The 14,857-nt window shown below is 36.6% G+C and overlaps 4 protein-coding genes across 7 annotated transcripts; 1 reads left to right on the forward strand and 3 right to left on the reverse strand.

Moving 5' to 3' along the window:
- Positions 1 to 2,298: 2,298 nt before the first annotated feature.
- LOC111921016 (acetylglutamate kinase, chloroplastic) lies at positions 2,299 to 3,616 on the forward strand. The gene has a single exon (XM_023916584.3). It carries the CDS (start codon positions 2,347 to 2,349, stop codon positions 3,352 to 3,354), a length of 1,008 nt encoding a protein of 335 aa, XP_023772352.1. The 5' UTR covers positions 2,299 to 2,346; the 3' UTR covers positions 3,355 to 3,616.
- A 243-nt stretch (positions 3,617 to 3,859) lies between these two features.
- Positions 3,860 to 5,735, reverse strand: LOC111921064 (beta-fructofuranosidase, insoluble isoenzyme 1). Its single transcript, XM_042895475.1, has 4 exons — positions 4,878 to 5,735; positions 4,627 to 4,785; positions 4,225 to 4,487; positions 3,860 to 4,130 (listed from the first exon to the last, which is right to left on the reverse strand). The coding sequence occupies exons 1-4, from the start codon at positions 5,733 to 5,735 to the stop codon at positions 3,860 to 3,862; spliced, it is 1,551 nt and encodes a 516-aa protein (XP_042751409.1).
- An 812-nt stretch (positions 5,736 to 6,547) lies between these two features.
- On the reverse strand, positions 6,548 to 8,378 carry LOC111921013 (beta-fructofuranosidase, insoluble isoenzyme 1). The gene is made up of 4 exons (XM_023916581.3): positions 7,518 to 8,378; positions 7,255 to 7,413; positions 6,923 to 7,185; positions 6,548 to 6,818 (listed from the first exon to the last, which is right to left on the reverse strand). Exons 1-4 carry the CDS (start codon positions 8,376 to 8,378, stop codon positions 6,548 to 6,550), a joined length of 1,554 nt encoding a protein of 517 aa, XP_023772349.2.
- A 3,636-nt stretch (positions 8,379 to 12,014) lies between these two features.
- LOC111921015 (beta-fructofuranosidase, insoluble isoenzyme 1) lies at positions 12,015 to 14,583 on the reverse strand. Of its 4 annotated transcripts, none has more exons than XM_042895472.1 (6): positions 14,403 to 14,583; positions 14,053 to 14,061; positions 12,976 to 13,847; positions 12,751 to 12,909; positions 12,419 to 12,678; positions 12,015 to 12,285 (listed from the first exon to the last, which is right to left on the reverse strand). In XM_042895472.1, exons 1-6 carry the CDS (start codon positions 14,509 to 14,511, stop codon positions 12,015 to 12,017), a joined length of 1,680 nt encoding a protein of 559 aa, XP_042751406.1. In that variant the 5' UTR covers positions 14,512 to 14,583. The 4 variants fall into 4 exon arrangements, with proteins under 4 accessions (XP_042751406.1, XP_042751408.1, XP_042751407.1 ...); XM_042895474.1 differs by having other exon boundaries at positions 12,015 to 12,310; positions 12,420 to 12,678; positions 14,403 to 14,445; XM_042895473.1 differs by lacking the exon at positions 14,053 to 14,061 and having other exon boundaries at positions 14,400 to 14,511.
- Positions 14,584 to 14,857: the final 274 nt, after the last annotated feature.

The raw sequence follows: 14,857 nt of genomic DNA on the forward strand, positions 1-14,857 counted from the left end.
TATAATCACAAAATAATAGAAAAAATAAATTATCACCATTTTAATAATTATGAAAAAACAAAAAATAAAATAAACTACTCCCCCAACCTCTCTCTCTCTCTCTCTCTCTCTCTCTCTCTCTCTCCAAACGACACCAACCAGAAAACCACCCCATCCTAATTTCACTTATTCACCACCACCACCACCATTACACCCCTCCATCTCCACCACCCTCATCTTCATCTTTTACTGTAACCTACCCCCACCATCGGTATTGCTGCCTGCACCGTCCTTCCTATCGACCCATTATCGGCCATAACTTCAGTTTAATGAGCATGAATTTTATCTAGGTTCTCTAAGTTCATCTTCTTCCTCTACCTGCATCTTCTTCTTCCTCTAGCTGTAAATCCGACGACCTCCTTATCAGAGACGCATATCCAAGTAGAACAGATCTGATGACCTTCTTATCACCTTCGACCCTAGCAATTCCAACATCCAATTTGAGGGTTTTATGCACAATCAAGAACAAACATGGTTGTAGGTACTAATTTTCTTTGGCTTTTGCAATGCTAGAAGGTGGATTCAACAAAGATATCATGCCTATTGGAGAATATAAGATTTTACAGAATTTAGATCGATTGAATGGAGAAAGAAGAAGTAGTGATGCTATTAGTTCTGATTTGGGGTATCGAAAATGGTGTTGGTTGATTTCTTGCTAACCTCCATTCATCCACACTGATGTTCAGACATGAATCCCCTCCAGATGAGTTTTGTTGATGCTAGTGTTCTTATCAATGAAGATGGGTGAGTCTTGAGTTTAGCCCTATTGCAAAAAAATATGATACCCTTTGTAAGGAATCACCAAGAGGGTTAGTTGAGTACCAATTATGGAAGAGAATTGAGTCGACAGGGTAGTTTTTTCACATGAACTGCTCATACTCATACAAGTAATCATCAGAATATCTTCATTGTGATGATGAGTCTTCATTGTAGATCGATGTTGAAGAAGCTGCCAACAATAAAACTGGAACTTTTCCATGGAATCCTGTAGAAGCAGACGACATTTGTGTGTGTGTGTGTATGAAAGAGAGAGAGAGAGAGAGAGAGAGAGAGAGAGAGAAGAATGGATTAATATAAATATACAAAAAGGAAAAGGAAAAGGAAAAGAAATTAAAAAAGAATCATTGGAAGGGCATATCAGTCATTTTAGGTTGTATGTGGACCAAATTCACAGATAATAGAGTTTGAGAGGACCAAATCCACATAAAGTTTCTGATTTTGGACCATCTATGCAAGTTGAAAAGATTTTGGACTCCATCCAAAGTTTTTTTTACAAACCACAAGGACCAAATTTGCAGTTTTGTCTTTTCTAAACTCTATAGAATCATCACAGAAGAGACCAAATATGGTCAAAATCCTACATCTAAAAACCAAAAGCCATAAAGGTAGGAACTTGATAACTTGAAGAGCATAAGGAAGTGTCTAGAAGGTAGGAATCTATCTTGCTTCCCTTGACACCAAAATGGCATACTTCTTCTTCAAGTTCCAATAACAAGGCAACAAATCTAAAAATGCAAGGAATGCGGCTAGAGTTTCATGCATAGGAGAATCTGGTGGTTGGATGATGATAAGAGAGGAAGCCCTAATTCCTAGTGCCTTTAAATAGGGCTCAAGGCTCGAGATTAAGGTTTTAGGTTGATTACGACAACACGTCGCGACTCTTACCTGGTTAGTGGTTAGTTGATCTTCATTTGTAACTTGGTTAGTTAGCAACACTCAAAATACAAATATCCATTTAAAGATGATATAATTATTTCTACATTATTCACTCCATCGATAACCTATTATTTTCTTATGACTTTTTTTTTGATATTTACATCTGCACAATATATTCAAATTTACTTATTATAAATTTTATAAACATAACCATTGATGAATTATCTTCTTGTTTGGATGTTTGGTTTCCATGTACCTAGTTCTCCTAACTTGTCACCCCTTAAGATACATATTACCCATTATGACAATATACTTTCATTTACCCAAATATATATGGTTTCTTCATACTTCTTTCTAAAGTTGTACATATATTCTACATCCACATATAGTATTTAAAATCACAAGCTTTATGAAAACATAAAATAAAAACATTCTTTTTGTCAAAAATGTAAAAAATCATACACGGCTCAAAACAAGAATTTTAAATAGAACAAGGAACAAAATCGTAATGAAATCTTATATGGTGAATATAAATTATTAAAAGATTCTTTTTTGTATGTAAACAAAAAATTGCCAAATATTAAGTCAATGTACTAAAAGGAAGAACCCAAAAGCTCTTGGTCACAACATTGCGAGTGACGCGGAAAAAAAATGCTGGCAGCTAAAATTATTCCCCGTCCCTCAATCACTCAAACCCTAGCATTCCCGAACCCTAGCATCAAAACCTCGCAAAAACCCTCAATTCTGTCCACTTCATGCCTCAAATCATCCTCTCAATCTGTCCTCACAGAATCCCTATCAACAACCCCTGCCAATGCCCGCGTAAAAATCCTCTCCGAAGCCCTGCCGTTCATCCAGAAGTTCCGTGGGAAGACTGTGGTGGTGAAGTATGGAGGGGCTGCGATGAAATCCGAAGCGCTTCAGAGATCCGTGATCACTGACCTCGTCCTCCTCTCCTGCATCGGACTCCGTATCGTGTTTGTCCATGGCGGAGGACCTGAAATCAATCAATGGCTCAATCGATTGGGCATTAAGCCTAATTTCCTCAACGGTCTACGTGTGACAGACGAATCGACTATGGAGATTGTGTCGATGGTTTTGGTTGGAAAGGTTAATAAGAATTTGGTTGCTTTGATTAACAAAGCCGGTGCGACAGCTGTTGGATTGTGCGGAACAGATGGGAGGATTTTCACTGCTAGTCCTTCTCCGAATGCTGCTCAGTTAGGTTTCGTTGGAGAAATTTCCAGCGTCGACACTTCAGTGCTACGTCCCTTGATTAATGACAACCTCATTCCGGTGATTGCTTCAGTGGCTGCAGATGGGACTGGCCAGTCTTATAATATAAATGCTGATACGGCGGCAGGGGAGCTGGCAGCAGCTTTGGGGGCCGAGAAGTTGCTTTTGTTGACTGATGTAGCTGGGATTCTTGAAAATAAAGATGATCCTGAGAGTTTAGTGAAGGAAATAGATGTGAGAGGAGTGAAGAAGATGATGGAGGATGGGAAGATTGCTGGTGGTATGATCCCAAAAGTGAATTGCTGTATAAAGTCACTGGCTCAAGGTGTTAAAACAGCAAGTATTATTGATGGGCGACTGGAACACTCTTTGCTGTTGGAGGTTCTCACGGATGAAGGGGCTGGAACTATGATTACGAGGTAAGAATTTAATTTAATTTTTTTTTTTTTTGGGTGTTTACCATTGTTCTTTCTTCTGTAGACTGTAGTTAGAAGTTTTGGTAATTTTATCCTATGTTCTTACTAGAATTCTGTTGTGAAATGTTTGATGCCTTGGATAAGTTATTTATATCCTGGATGTTTTTCTTTGTGGAAAGAGGGATGTTGTTCAAAAAAACTAAAAATAGATGGTTTAAGTTGTAGTTTGGATTAAAACCACCGTTGAATAAAGCTACAATCTTCAGCTATTATTATTTGCTTTCGATGCTCATTTGTTTCTTTTTTAACATTTTGCTTTAGATGCTCGTAGATCATATTTAAATCACTTGATAGAATCCAGTCAATCAAACAGATAACAAATAAATCCAATCGTATTATTTCTCTTGTAATGCGGTGAATATACATCACTATTAAATTTTATTGATTACCAAAACTTGTAAAAGAACCTCTCCTATTCTAGCTTCTTTTAATTCCCCATAGAAACAACTAGCTTAGTTCATCATAGGATTCTTCATGGACCAAGCATCGAGTCTCTCAATGGTGACAATCTCTGTTCCATTGTTAAATACATGCAAATGTGCATTCTCGTTAATTGCCAATGTCGGATAAACCCTAGATGTTATGACCGTTTTACCCCCTGCAGCAAAGCTTTCCACAACCGAATGATCAATCAAACTCCTAAGCGAGATCTTGTTGTCAGCTAAATCTAAATCCACAAACCCCCCAAAAGATGGTCTATACTCTTGTTCGTTCAATGTTGACCTTTAAGTTTTCCAAAAAGTAAAAAGAAACAAATGTCAGTTTTTTAAAAACGTGTAATAGAAGAGAAAAAGAAGTAAAGTTAGAGAGAGATTACGGCATAGCATCGGAGCACATGAGAACTCTACGGTTGGTGTTAGGAGTGTTGAAAACCCTAAAAAACACGGGTGTGTATTCTTCGGAACCATTTGATGTCAATGTTAAAAGACCAAACGGCCCTAGCCCACCTTGTTTGGTTGTACCCATGACTTCACATATATTTTCCGCAAGAGTTTCCGGTGGGTATGTTTCGTCCCATGCATTATCATACGCCTCTGCTTTATCCAAACTTGGGAACGTAAAAACCACATCCACATCCGCCTGTATTTATAATCATAATCATAATCAGTGGCAAATCCAGAGTCCAAGTGGGGCCCGCACTTCCCCTACTACATGTTATGTTTCTATTTAAAGTAGATTGTCTATATTGTATGTATGTTGCAAGAATTGAATTTCGAACCTGGGCAGCGGTGATTCCTTCAACTTCAACTTTATCGCCCTGATTGAGCTCCACGTTGCTTAGTTGCACATTCACATCTCTTAGAGTTTCCAATTCAGCAACCGGCCATAATAGCAATTGCTTTCCAGATGGATCTAACCAAACGATTCGTGGAATACACTACACCATCGCCAAAAAAGCAATCAAAACTATATATAGTATAAAACCAAAAGTAGTTACGGTTTTACAAATGTAAGAAATTACGAAATAACCTGGATTCCAGCCCATCCTTTCTTGACATATTCATTTATAGTACTAGACTCATTAGCCCAACCCCAAATAACCCTACGGTTCTTCGGAGGGTCAAAAAATGACTTAGAAGCATAAAAATTCCCCCAATCGTATCTTAAACCAGCCCAACTATCAATCATTCCTTCATCCGGGATGTATATATCTTGTTCAATATCGTATTTTCCAATCGTGTAGTAATCATACCTAGTCATATCAAGGCTAACCTTAAAAACATGTTTGATTTCACCTTCGATTACTGTAGTATCCAACCCGCTCTCTCCCGTAATCGATACCGGGTAGAAATCAGGACATTCAAACATACCGACATTTTCTGTCTCGTGCAAAGGGTGATCAACAAGGGTCCAGTTTATAAAATCCGGGCTTCTGTATAAATATGATACACCTACCATATCCCGCTTACTACCTACAGTTATTTCCCATTGACCATTGAGCATCCAAGCGGTTGTGGGGTCACGAAATGCTGAGGCATTCTCTTGAGTTGGTTTTATGATTGGATTATCATCGGGTTTGATCCATTTTCTTAGGTATGGATCCGAAGAGTCTTCGGGTATTGCATAGTTTTGGACTTGATAACCGGGTTCGGGCTGCTCGGCGGTTATTCCGGTGTATAAAATGACCGGTTTGTCACCGGGAAGGACGGTGGCAGACCCAGACCAACAACCGAATTGATCAAAAGGCTTCGATGGTTCGATTGCGGGTTCTAGTGGGGTCCAGTTGATTAGGTCTTCAGATACTGAGTGGGCCCACACTATGTTACCCCATACAGAACCTTTAGGGTTGTATTGGTAGAATAAATGATATATTCCCTTGTAAAACATTGGTGCTGAAAATAATAAATATCACCAAATTGCAAAACGCAAGTTAAATTAAATATTATCATTTTTTGTAATTGTAGATGAAAGTGAAGTGTGTAAAAGTTTAAATTACCATTGGGATCTTTTAATCGTTTGACCAATTTCGGCGGCAAGTCATGCATTGAAAAGGTAAAATAAAAATATTTAGTAAACGATATTAGAGAAAATTACAATTTCTATTGTTTCTTGTAAAAAACTAAAACGCCATGATTTGACTTTACCATTGATCCAATTTTGCTTAGGTTGAAAATGGTAGCCAGTTCTGTGAGCTTCCTGGATTTCAGTGGCGCTAATGTTTTGTAAATCTTTAAAAATCTTGTGGAACCCCATCACTCCTCCTTCGAAGTTATTCAACGTATGTGAGAAACATACCAACGCTACCAAACCCCAGACAAACACATTGAAAGACCCCATTATTTTTTTCTAATATTTAACGATTCTTAAAGATATCTGTATATATTAAGTTGAAAAGGTAGAATAGATTAATGGCAATTTATAGTGTGAAGGAGGGAGAGGAGTTATATATGAGGGAAGTTATTAATGGAGTTACGAGGGTGGGGAGTTGAGTTATGACGAATCACTGGTTAAATTAAGTCGCCAGTTATTTATTTATTCCGATTATTATTATTATGATGAGCCACTATTGTAATGTCATGAATATATGAACTTCTAGTCTTTTATTATTTACGAAAACTCTAATACATATCACAATAAAAGCCTAATTAACAACTTCTATTTTAGCTTCCTCTAATCCGTTATCAAAACAACTACTTTAGTTAGTTCATTTTAGGATTCTTCATGGACCAAGCATCGAGTCTCTCAATAGTGACAATCTCCGTTCCATTGTTGAATACATGCAAATGTGCATTCTCGTTAATTGCCAGTGTCGGATAAATCCTAGATGTTATGACCGTTTTACCCCCAGCTGCAAAGCTTTCCACAACCGAGTGATCAATCAAGCTTCTAAGTGAGATCTTGTTGTCGGCTAAATCCACATCCACAAACCCTCCAAACGATGGCTTGTACTCTTGATTGTTCAATGTTGACCTTTTACATTTTCCAAAAAGCAAAAGTAATCAACATTAGTCACGACATTGTGGATCAACGTAATCACACATAGAGAATTAAAAAAAAAAGTAATAAGAGATTACGGCATAGCATCAGAACACATGAGAACTTTATGCTTGGTGTCAGAAGTGTTGAAAACCCTAAAGAAAATCGGTGTGTATTCTTGGAAATCCTTCGAGGTTAATGTTAAAAGACCAAATGGCCCTAGCCCACCTTGTTTGGTTGTACCCATGACTTGACATATGTTTTTCGCAAGAGTTTCCGGTGGGTATATTTCATCCCACTTAGTATCATACGCCTCTGCTTTACCCAAACCAGGGAAACTAAAAACCACATTCACGTCTGCCTGTATTCTCATATATTATAATCATAATCATAATCATAATTATATTCATACAACAAAAAATATGAGAACCTGGGCAGCAGTAATTCCTTTAACTTCAACTTTATCTCCCTGTTTGAGTTTCGTATTGCTTAGCTTCACATTCTTATCTCTTAAGGTCTCCAATTCAGCAACAGGCCAATTTAACAACTGCTTTCCAGAGGGGTCTAACCAAACAGTTCTTGGTATCAACTACACCATCGCCAAATCTTGATTTGAAGCCTCAATCGAAACTATCAAATGCAAAGGGTAGATATATTAAAAGGCTTTACATATGTAAGAAAGAAACTACAAACCTGGATTCCAGCCCATCCTTTCTTGACATTTTCATCTTCAGTACTGGACTCGTTAGCCCAACCCCAGATAACCCTACGATTCTTCGAAGGATCAAAAAACGACTTAGAAGCATAAAAATTCCCCCAATCGTATCTTAAACCAGCCCAACCATCCATCATTCCTTCATCCGGGATGTATATGTCTTGTGATGCATCATATTTTCCGATCGTGTAGTAATCAAATTTAGTGATCTCAAGGCTAACCTTAAAAACATGTTTGATATGATCACCATCAATTACCCTAGTGTCCAACCCTTTCTCTCCCTTAGTGGATACGGGGTAGAAATCCACACATTCCCACATACCCGTATTCTCTTTCTGATGCAATGGGTGATCGACCTTAGTCCACTTAATGAAATCCGTGCTTCGATATAAATACGACACACCTACCATACCCTGCTTACTACCTATCGTCATTTCCCATTGTCCATTGAACATCCAAGCTGTCGTTGGATCACGGAAGGCAGATGCATTCTCTAGGGTTGGCTTTATGATGGGATTGTTGCTAGGTTTGATCCATTCTGTTAGGTATGGATCCGAACGGTTTTTAGGTATTGCATAGTTTTGGACTTGATAACCGGGTTCAGGCTGCTCGGAGATTAGTCCGGTGTATAAAATGATCGGTTTGTCACCGGGAAGCACGGTGGCAGATCCAGACCAGCAACCGAACTGATCGAATGGCTTTGATGGCTCGATTGCTGGTCCTAGTGGGGTCCAATTGATTAGGTCTTCCGATATCGAATGGGCCCATGCAATGTTACCCCACACAGAACCTTTTGGATTGGATTGGTAAAATAAATGGTAGAATCCCTTGAAAAACATTGGTGCTGGTAATAAATATATATATGGCCAAATTGCAAATCAAATGTAAGCGATATCTCCTATTTTTTGTACTTTTTGTAAATGAAAACTTAAGGGTATGACTTACCATTAGGATCTTCCAATTGTTTGACCAATTTCAGCATCAAATCATGCAAAACAAAATTAAGTAGAAATCATATCAGTTTGTTATGATAGAAAAAAGAACTCCCATTTGCATTTTACGAAAGGGTAATTAAAAGCCTAGTGCTGGTTCATACAAAATGAACCCATAACAAATAGAGAGATCAACAACTGATACCGATAAAAAAAAATATTCCTATTTTCTTTGTTGGTACAATCGGAATTTCTATGAGCTTATTCAAAATTATAAAATTGATTGTAGATTTTTTATGTATGAAAATTATTTAATTTATGAACTTATACTAAATTTTGTAAAAACATGCAACATTGAAGAAGAAAAGGAAGCACACGTATGAATGCATGTATGTGCAAACGTGTGTTTTGATCTACAATAAGCATTAGATAACATGTGCATTGAGTAAATTAAGATGATCACCATGTCCATGGTATATATACCATTGATCCAATGCTTCTTGGGTTGAAAGTGGTAGCCAGTTCTATGAACTTGTTTGATGTCAAAAGCGCTAATGTGTTGTAAATGTTTGGAAACCTTGTGGAAGGCCAAGACACCTCCTTTGAAGTAATTCAACATTGGGGATAAACATACCAACACTGCCAACCCCCAAACAAACACACTTAAAGATCCCATCATCTTTTTTCAACAGCAAGCGAATTAGTATATGATTAATTAAGCAAAAAATCTAAAAGAAGCTAGAAATTAAAAAAAAAAAAAAAATCCTAGCTAGAGGGCTACAACATCACTTCGCTCATCAATACAAGATCTTTCGTACGATTGCAAAGACCAAATTATTTTATTCTAACAAACATTTAATAATCCTCAGTTATATTTCTATATATTAAACTAAAAAGTTCAAAAAAAGAGATAAAACAGGTTAATGGAAATTTATTGGATGAAGGCGGAGAGGAGATACTAGGTGGTGGTCACGAGCGTTTTTAGAGAGTTATGAGTGGGTGGGGGAGTTATGAGGTGATGATAAAGAGAATTTTAAGGAAAACATCACTCACTCACACACAAAGGGTTGTCAATCGTGTTCAGGTTGGTGGATCATAAAAACTCAATCCGACTAACACCCATATAAATATTTCAATTATACGTGTTCACGGGTCAGATTCAGCTTTGTGGGTTAGATTCGTGTTCGTTGGTTATAATTGGATTCGTGGGTCACACTTGTTTAATTAGGGAAATATCTAAAAAAATAAACTATTAAGTACATCCAAATTCCAATAAAAATTTGATAAAGTGATAAATTTATTCAAATAAAAAGTTAAAAACATTCATGCAAACACAAAAAACCAAATCCAATTACATACGAATAAAAATTCAAAACGTTAATGCAAAAGACATAACCAGAATTTCAATTTCTTCTCCCAAAAACAAATTCCTTTGTTAGTTTCTCCAACATACTTTCTATCGATGCTTTCTTTTTCATAATGAGATTAGTATAAACAATATGCAAATTTAAATTTATGACTTCTTAAAAGATTTATAAGCAAAAATCTAAAACCGGTGTTAAAAAAAAACTCAATAAACGTCAACTTAACGTTTATTAGAATTCGTTGCTTTGGTTTTATCTTAGGCAAAGTTCATATCCATGATGCTTTCAGTTGAGTTGGTTTTTCAAAAATAACATGCATTACCTGGATAAGGAACAAAAAAAATGAATAATCAATACAATATATTAGTTAATATAAGTAAACAATAAATTATAAAATATTACATTTTTCTCCAAACAACCGATTCCTAATGTAAATTAAAGCTTCAAGTTCAACCATTTCAGGCGTCCTGAAACTTTGATATTTATTTCAAAATTCTTCCAACGAGACTAAAAACCGATTCAAATGCTACTGCTGAAATGATTTTCAAAACTCAAGCATGCTACTGCTGAAACCGATTCAACGAGACTAATTTTAAGCTAATTCTTGATACCTATAACGTTAAGGATTTTCAAAACTCAAGCATGTTAATGGAAGTTCTTTAGCTCTTGGCTTAAGAAGGTATTATTGCAATTGACTTTTTAGTTGAATCCAAGTTAGTCTTCTATAAGATGATTGTGTCCGGCTTTACAGCATAGATGACGTCATCTGCAAAGTAGTCTTCTATAAGACGATCGTGCCCGACTTCACGATTTCTACGCAACGGCAGGTTTCTTAGTTTAATCGTGCACGTGATGTTTCGCCTTGTCGGTTTTAAAAGTATCCAACCGTTTTCGCTATGACGGAACCGATAAACATAGCCGTTAGAACCGTCGAGTCGGATGATGAAGATGATGACATTCTGATTAATATTTTTGGAGAGAGTAAGAATGTATGGGTTAAAAAAATGTTGGATGTTGTGGTATTTATAGTGGGGGAATAGAAAAAAAAATTATATATATATATATATATATAACCGTTAGAATCATAAAAAAAATTCTACAACCAATCACTTGTGGAGTGAGAATGCGGCAAGTCTTCCCCTCGGTTCCCGCACCGATTCCGTCCGGTCTAACAGGAAGCATCAAAGATGGTCATATCATCACCAGCACCACTCCACCAATAACAGGAAATGGTGTTCACGACTGACTTGCTAGTAACTTGGAGAGAGAAAGAGAGAGAGGTTTATTATTATTATTATTATAAACTAGCATATAGCTGTCCATGTCACCATAGAATAACTCCCTCTAGGAAATGGTGTTTTAGCATTGACTTGGTTGTGTATATAAAAACATGTGTGATGCAAATAAGTTATTCCTCAGGCATCCGATTGATCTATTTATAAAAAGTTAAGATATAATTAACTAATAATAAGTTTTTCCAAAAAAAAATACAATTTCATTTAATAAAAATATTTTAAAATTTAATTATGATGTATAAAATTGGATACCTTTTTATCCAACCCCAAAAATATACTCTCTATAATAGGGATGTAGTGATGATGTGAAGCTCACATAAAACCTAGTGGAGTACACCTATAAGAGCATCACACTCCATTCAAATCATGGAGAGTTGAATAGGTTGCCAAGAGAAAATTTATATTTTCAAATCAATTCTTAAAAAATCAATAAATTTGTATTAGAAATCCATTCAACCGTTCAATGAACATTGAACTCGATATCTCTCTTTTCCATGTTATATTGAAATATAATTCATTCAACTTTTATTGTACTCCCCCGTTATGGATGCTCTAATGATGAAGGGAAAGAGCAGGAACGATTTTTAACTGGCCACGTCTTCAAGAATGGACAGCTCGAGTCGGGTTTAAACTTCACGTTTTTAAACAACTTTCAATTGTTCAAACTTCAAAAGCAAACAAGATATTTTGAACTAGGAAGCGCATTTCCTACATATACATATCGTTCAATCAATCATGACCAAGTTCCATAGATTTTATTCGAAATTTCTGATCCATGGATAATTTCATCAAGATTCCATTACTCTATTAAAAAAAAAAAAGATCATAAAATTGTAATTTTAATTTATTTCTACCCTCTATGATTTAATGATATGAAAATTATATCAGTTCATGAGAGCTCTTTTCATGGACCATGCATGTAGTTTCTCAACCACTATGGTCTCAGTACCATTGTTAAACACATGTAAATGTGCATCACCCGCCACTGCTAGTTTCGGATAAACCCTAGATGTGATTACAGTCTTTCCACCCTCTCCAAAGCTTTCCACAACCGAATGATCGATCAAGCTCCTAAGTGAAAGCCTCTTGTCGGCTAAATCCACGTCCACAAACCCTCCAAATGATGGCTTATATTCATTCATGTTCCTCGAGGAACTGTATTCATCAGAAAGTGATGAAGAAAACCAACAATGTTAATTAATAAAGCTTCAACTCATCTTACACTCTTTAGTCACATAGGGGTTAAATGAACATTGTGTTTAAATAAGATAGATATGATTTGACTTACAGAGTAGCATCTGAGCACATGAGGACTTTATATGTCTTGACATGGGTCTTGAAAACCCTAAAGAAGACCGGAGTGTATTCTTCAAGATTCTTGGAAGCAAGTGCTAGAATCCCAAAAGGTCCAAGTCCACCTTGTGCGGTTGCATCCTTGATTCCACATATGTCTTTAGCGATATCTTCTCTTGGAAATTTGTCCCAGTTTCTATCGTACGCCTCAGCTTTACTCAGGCTTGAAAAAGTAAAACTAACATCCACATCGACCTGTATCATATCGGTATTATATCGTTAACGTTGTTACATGCATATATTATTATTACCTCGATGTTTACAAACCTGAGCAGCAGTAATTCCTTTTATTTCCATGGAATCTCCTTTGTTTAGCTTCACATTCCTTATATTCTTCTTCTGACCTCTTAGGGTTTCTAGCTCATGTATTGGCCATTGTAGCAATTGTTTTCCACTAGGGTCCAACCACACCATACGTGGAATCAACTACATAATTAGAAACCAAAATCAAAATAGATATGATAAGAAAGAAGCCATATATATAGTTGATACCTCAATTCCTGCCCATCCCTTTGCAATATCTTCTTCTGTTGTGCTCGACTCATTACACCAACCCCACAAAATTCTTCGTTTCTTGACAGGGTCGAAGAAAGTTTTGGACGCATACAAGTTTCCATAATCATATCTTAACCCAGCCCAACCATCAACAGTAATGTTATCTGGATGATAGCGTTCGTTCACCACGTCATACTCTCCGATCGTATAATAATCATACCTTGTTTCATCAAGGCTCACCTTAAAAACATATTTAGTATGATCTTTGCCCAATGTGTAAGTCTCCAACCCGTTTCTAACACCAGGAGATGATAACGGGTAAAAATCTGGACATTCCCACATACCCGTACCCGGTTTGTCGTGAAACGGGTGTTTGGCCCTCGTCCACTTAACAAAATCTTTGCTTTTGTACATATACGCAATGCCTCGATCGTTGTGTCTGCTGCCAACCAACATTTTCCAGTAACCATTGATGAACCAAGCAGTTGAAGGGTCACGGAAAGACGAAACGTTCTCTTGAGTGGGATTGAGGATCGGGTTGTTGATGTTGGGTTTGACCCAGTTTTGGAGATATGGATCGGAATAATTGGTAGGTATTGCGTAGTTTTGAACTTGATAACCTGGTTCCGGGTTTTCCTTTATCACTCCGGTATACAAAATGACTGGTTTATCACCTGGGAGGATTGTAGCGGATCCGGACCAACACCCGTATTTATCAAACCATTTTGATGGTGTAAGTGCTGGTTTTAACCATTTCCAGTTGATCATGTCAGTTGATACAGAGTGAGCCCATACAATGTTTCCCCACACTGCACCTTTGGGATTGTATTGACAGAAGAAATGGTAGTATCCTTTGTAATACATTGGTGCTGTTAGATAACATGAAAACGATATATAAACCATTTGGCATTTGTCATTTATGGTTGGATATAATATATGACTTATACATGAAAACTATATATAAACGACTTTGTCATTTGTCATTTATGGTTGTAACTTATAATAACGTATGCGTTATGTAATTGGATCGTGTTCTATGATTTATATATGTAATTGTTCAAAAGATCGACTCACCATTTGGATCTACGAGCGTTTGTAGAATTTGAGCACCACATCATGCAAAGACGTCGCAAAAGGAAAAATATTAGCTCAAATGAACAAATAAATAGGGATTACTGGTGAAATCATTAATTAATATATATGAAAACATATAATCAACGCAATGTTGTTGGTAGTCTTCAACTGTTTTTTTTTTTTTTTAATAAATGAACGAAGACTACCAAATCGATCATGCCGGATTCTTTAAGGTTAGCCTATATATATGCGCATGCCATCTCTTTCTTTTCCAGAAGAAAAGCAATACACAAAAGTATCAGAACCCTCTCAGAATAAATGCATATTACAAGAAGAGGATGGAGTACTACCATTGATCCAATGTTTCTTGGGTTGAAAATGGTAGGAAGTTCTATAAACCTGCTTGACTTTCACAGTACTATTAGAAGGATAACCTGGATAAACCTTATGGGAGGCCATGGCTCCTCCGAGAGTGGTGAAAATAATTGGTAAGTAACATAACAAAGCTCTAATAAATTTGCAACAAATCTCCATATCATTCCAATGAAGTCTATATCAGATCTTTTTTCGAAAGACGTGAATTGAATATTTAGGAGGCGCGTAGGGGTTTTGTGAAAGATTAAGACAGGTAATGAAGAAGGTTACGGGGTGAAATGGTGTAAGCCTGTAAAGGGGTATTTATCGATAGAAAACTTGGCAGCTTCCGGATAATGTCAAATTTACCAGAGATAAAGGCAGAAAGAAAAAAAATATTGTATTAATATAAAGACGTTGATGGCAATAACACCGTATGCAAGAAAATCTC

This window comes from Lactuca sativa, chromosome 5 (genome assembly GCF_002870075.4).
Source record: "Lactuca sativa cultivar Salinas chromosome 5, Lsat_Salinas_v11, whole genome shotgun sequence".
NCBI classification, from domain to species: domain Eukaryota; kingdom Viridiplantae; phylum Streptophyta; class Magnoliopsida; order Asterales; family Asteraceae; genus Lactuca; species Lactuca sativa.

Coding starts and splice junctions, on each gene's coding strand:
- LOC111921016 (XM_023916584.3), top strand. CDS start 2,347: ATGCTGGCAGCTAAAATTATTCCCCGTCCCTCAATCACTCAAACCCTA.
- LOC111921064 (XM_042895475.1), bottom strand. CDS start 5,735: ATGTTTTACAAGGGAATATATCATTTATTCTACCAATACAACCCTAAA. Junction 4,488..4,626: donor AAGGAATCACCGCTGCCCAG/GTTCGAAATTCA, acceptor TTATAAATACAG/GCGGATGTGGATGTGGTTTT. Junction 4,131..4,224: donor ATGTGCTCCGATGCTATGCC/GTAATCTCTCTC, acceptor GAAAACTTAAAG/GTCAACATTGAACGAACAAG.
- LOC111921013 (XM_023916581.3), bottom strand. CDS start 8,378: ATGTTTTTCAAGGGATTCTACCATTTATTTTACCAATCCAATCCAAAA. Junction 7,414..7,517: donor AAGGATGGGCTGGAATCCAG/GTTTGTAGTTTC, acceptor GCGATGGTGTAG/TTGATACCAAGAACTGTTTG. Junction 6,819..6,922: donor ATGTGTTCTGATGCTATGCC/GTAATCTCTTAT, acceptor AAAATGTAAAAG/GTCAACATTGAACAATCAAG.
- LOC111921015 (XM_042895472.1), bottom strand. CDS start 14,511: ATGGCCTCCCATAAGGTTTATCCAGGTTATCCTTCTAATAGTACTGTG. Junction 12,910..12,975: donor AGGGATGGGCAGGAATTGAG/GTATCAACTATA, acceptor CTAATTATGTAG/TTGATTCCACGTATGGTGTG. Junction 12,286..12,418: donor ATGTGCTCAGATGCTACTCT/GTAAGTCAAATC, acceptor TGATGAATACAG/TTCCTCGAGGAACATGAATG.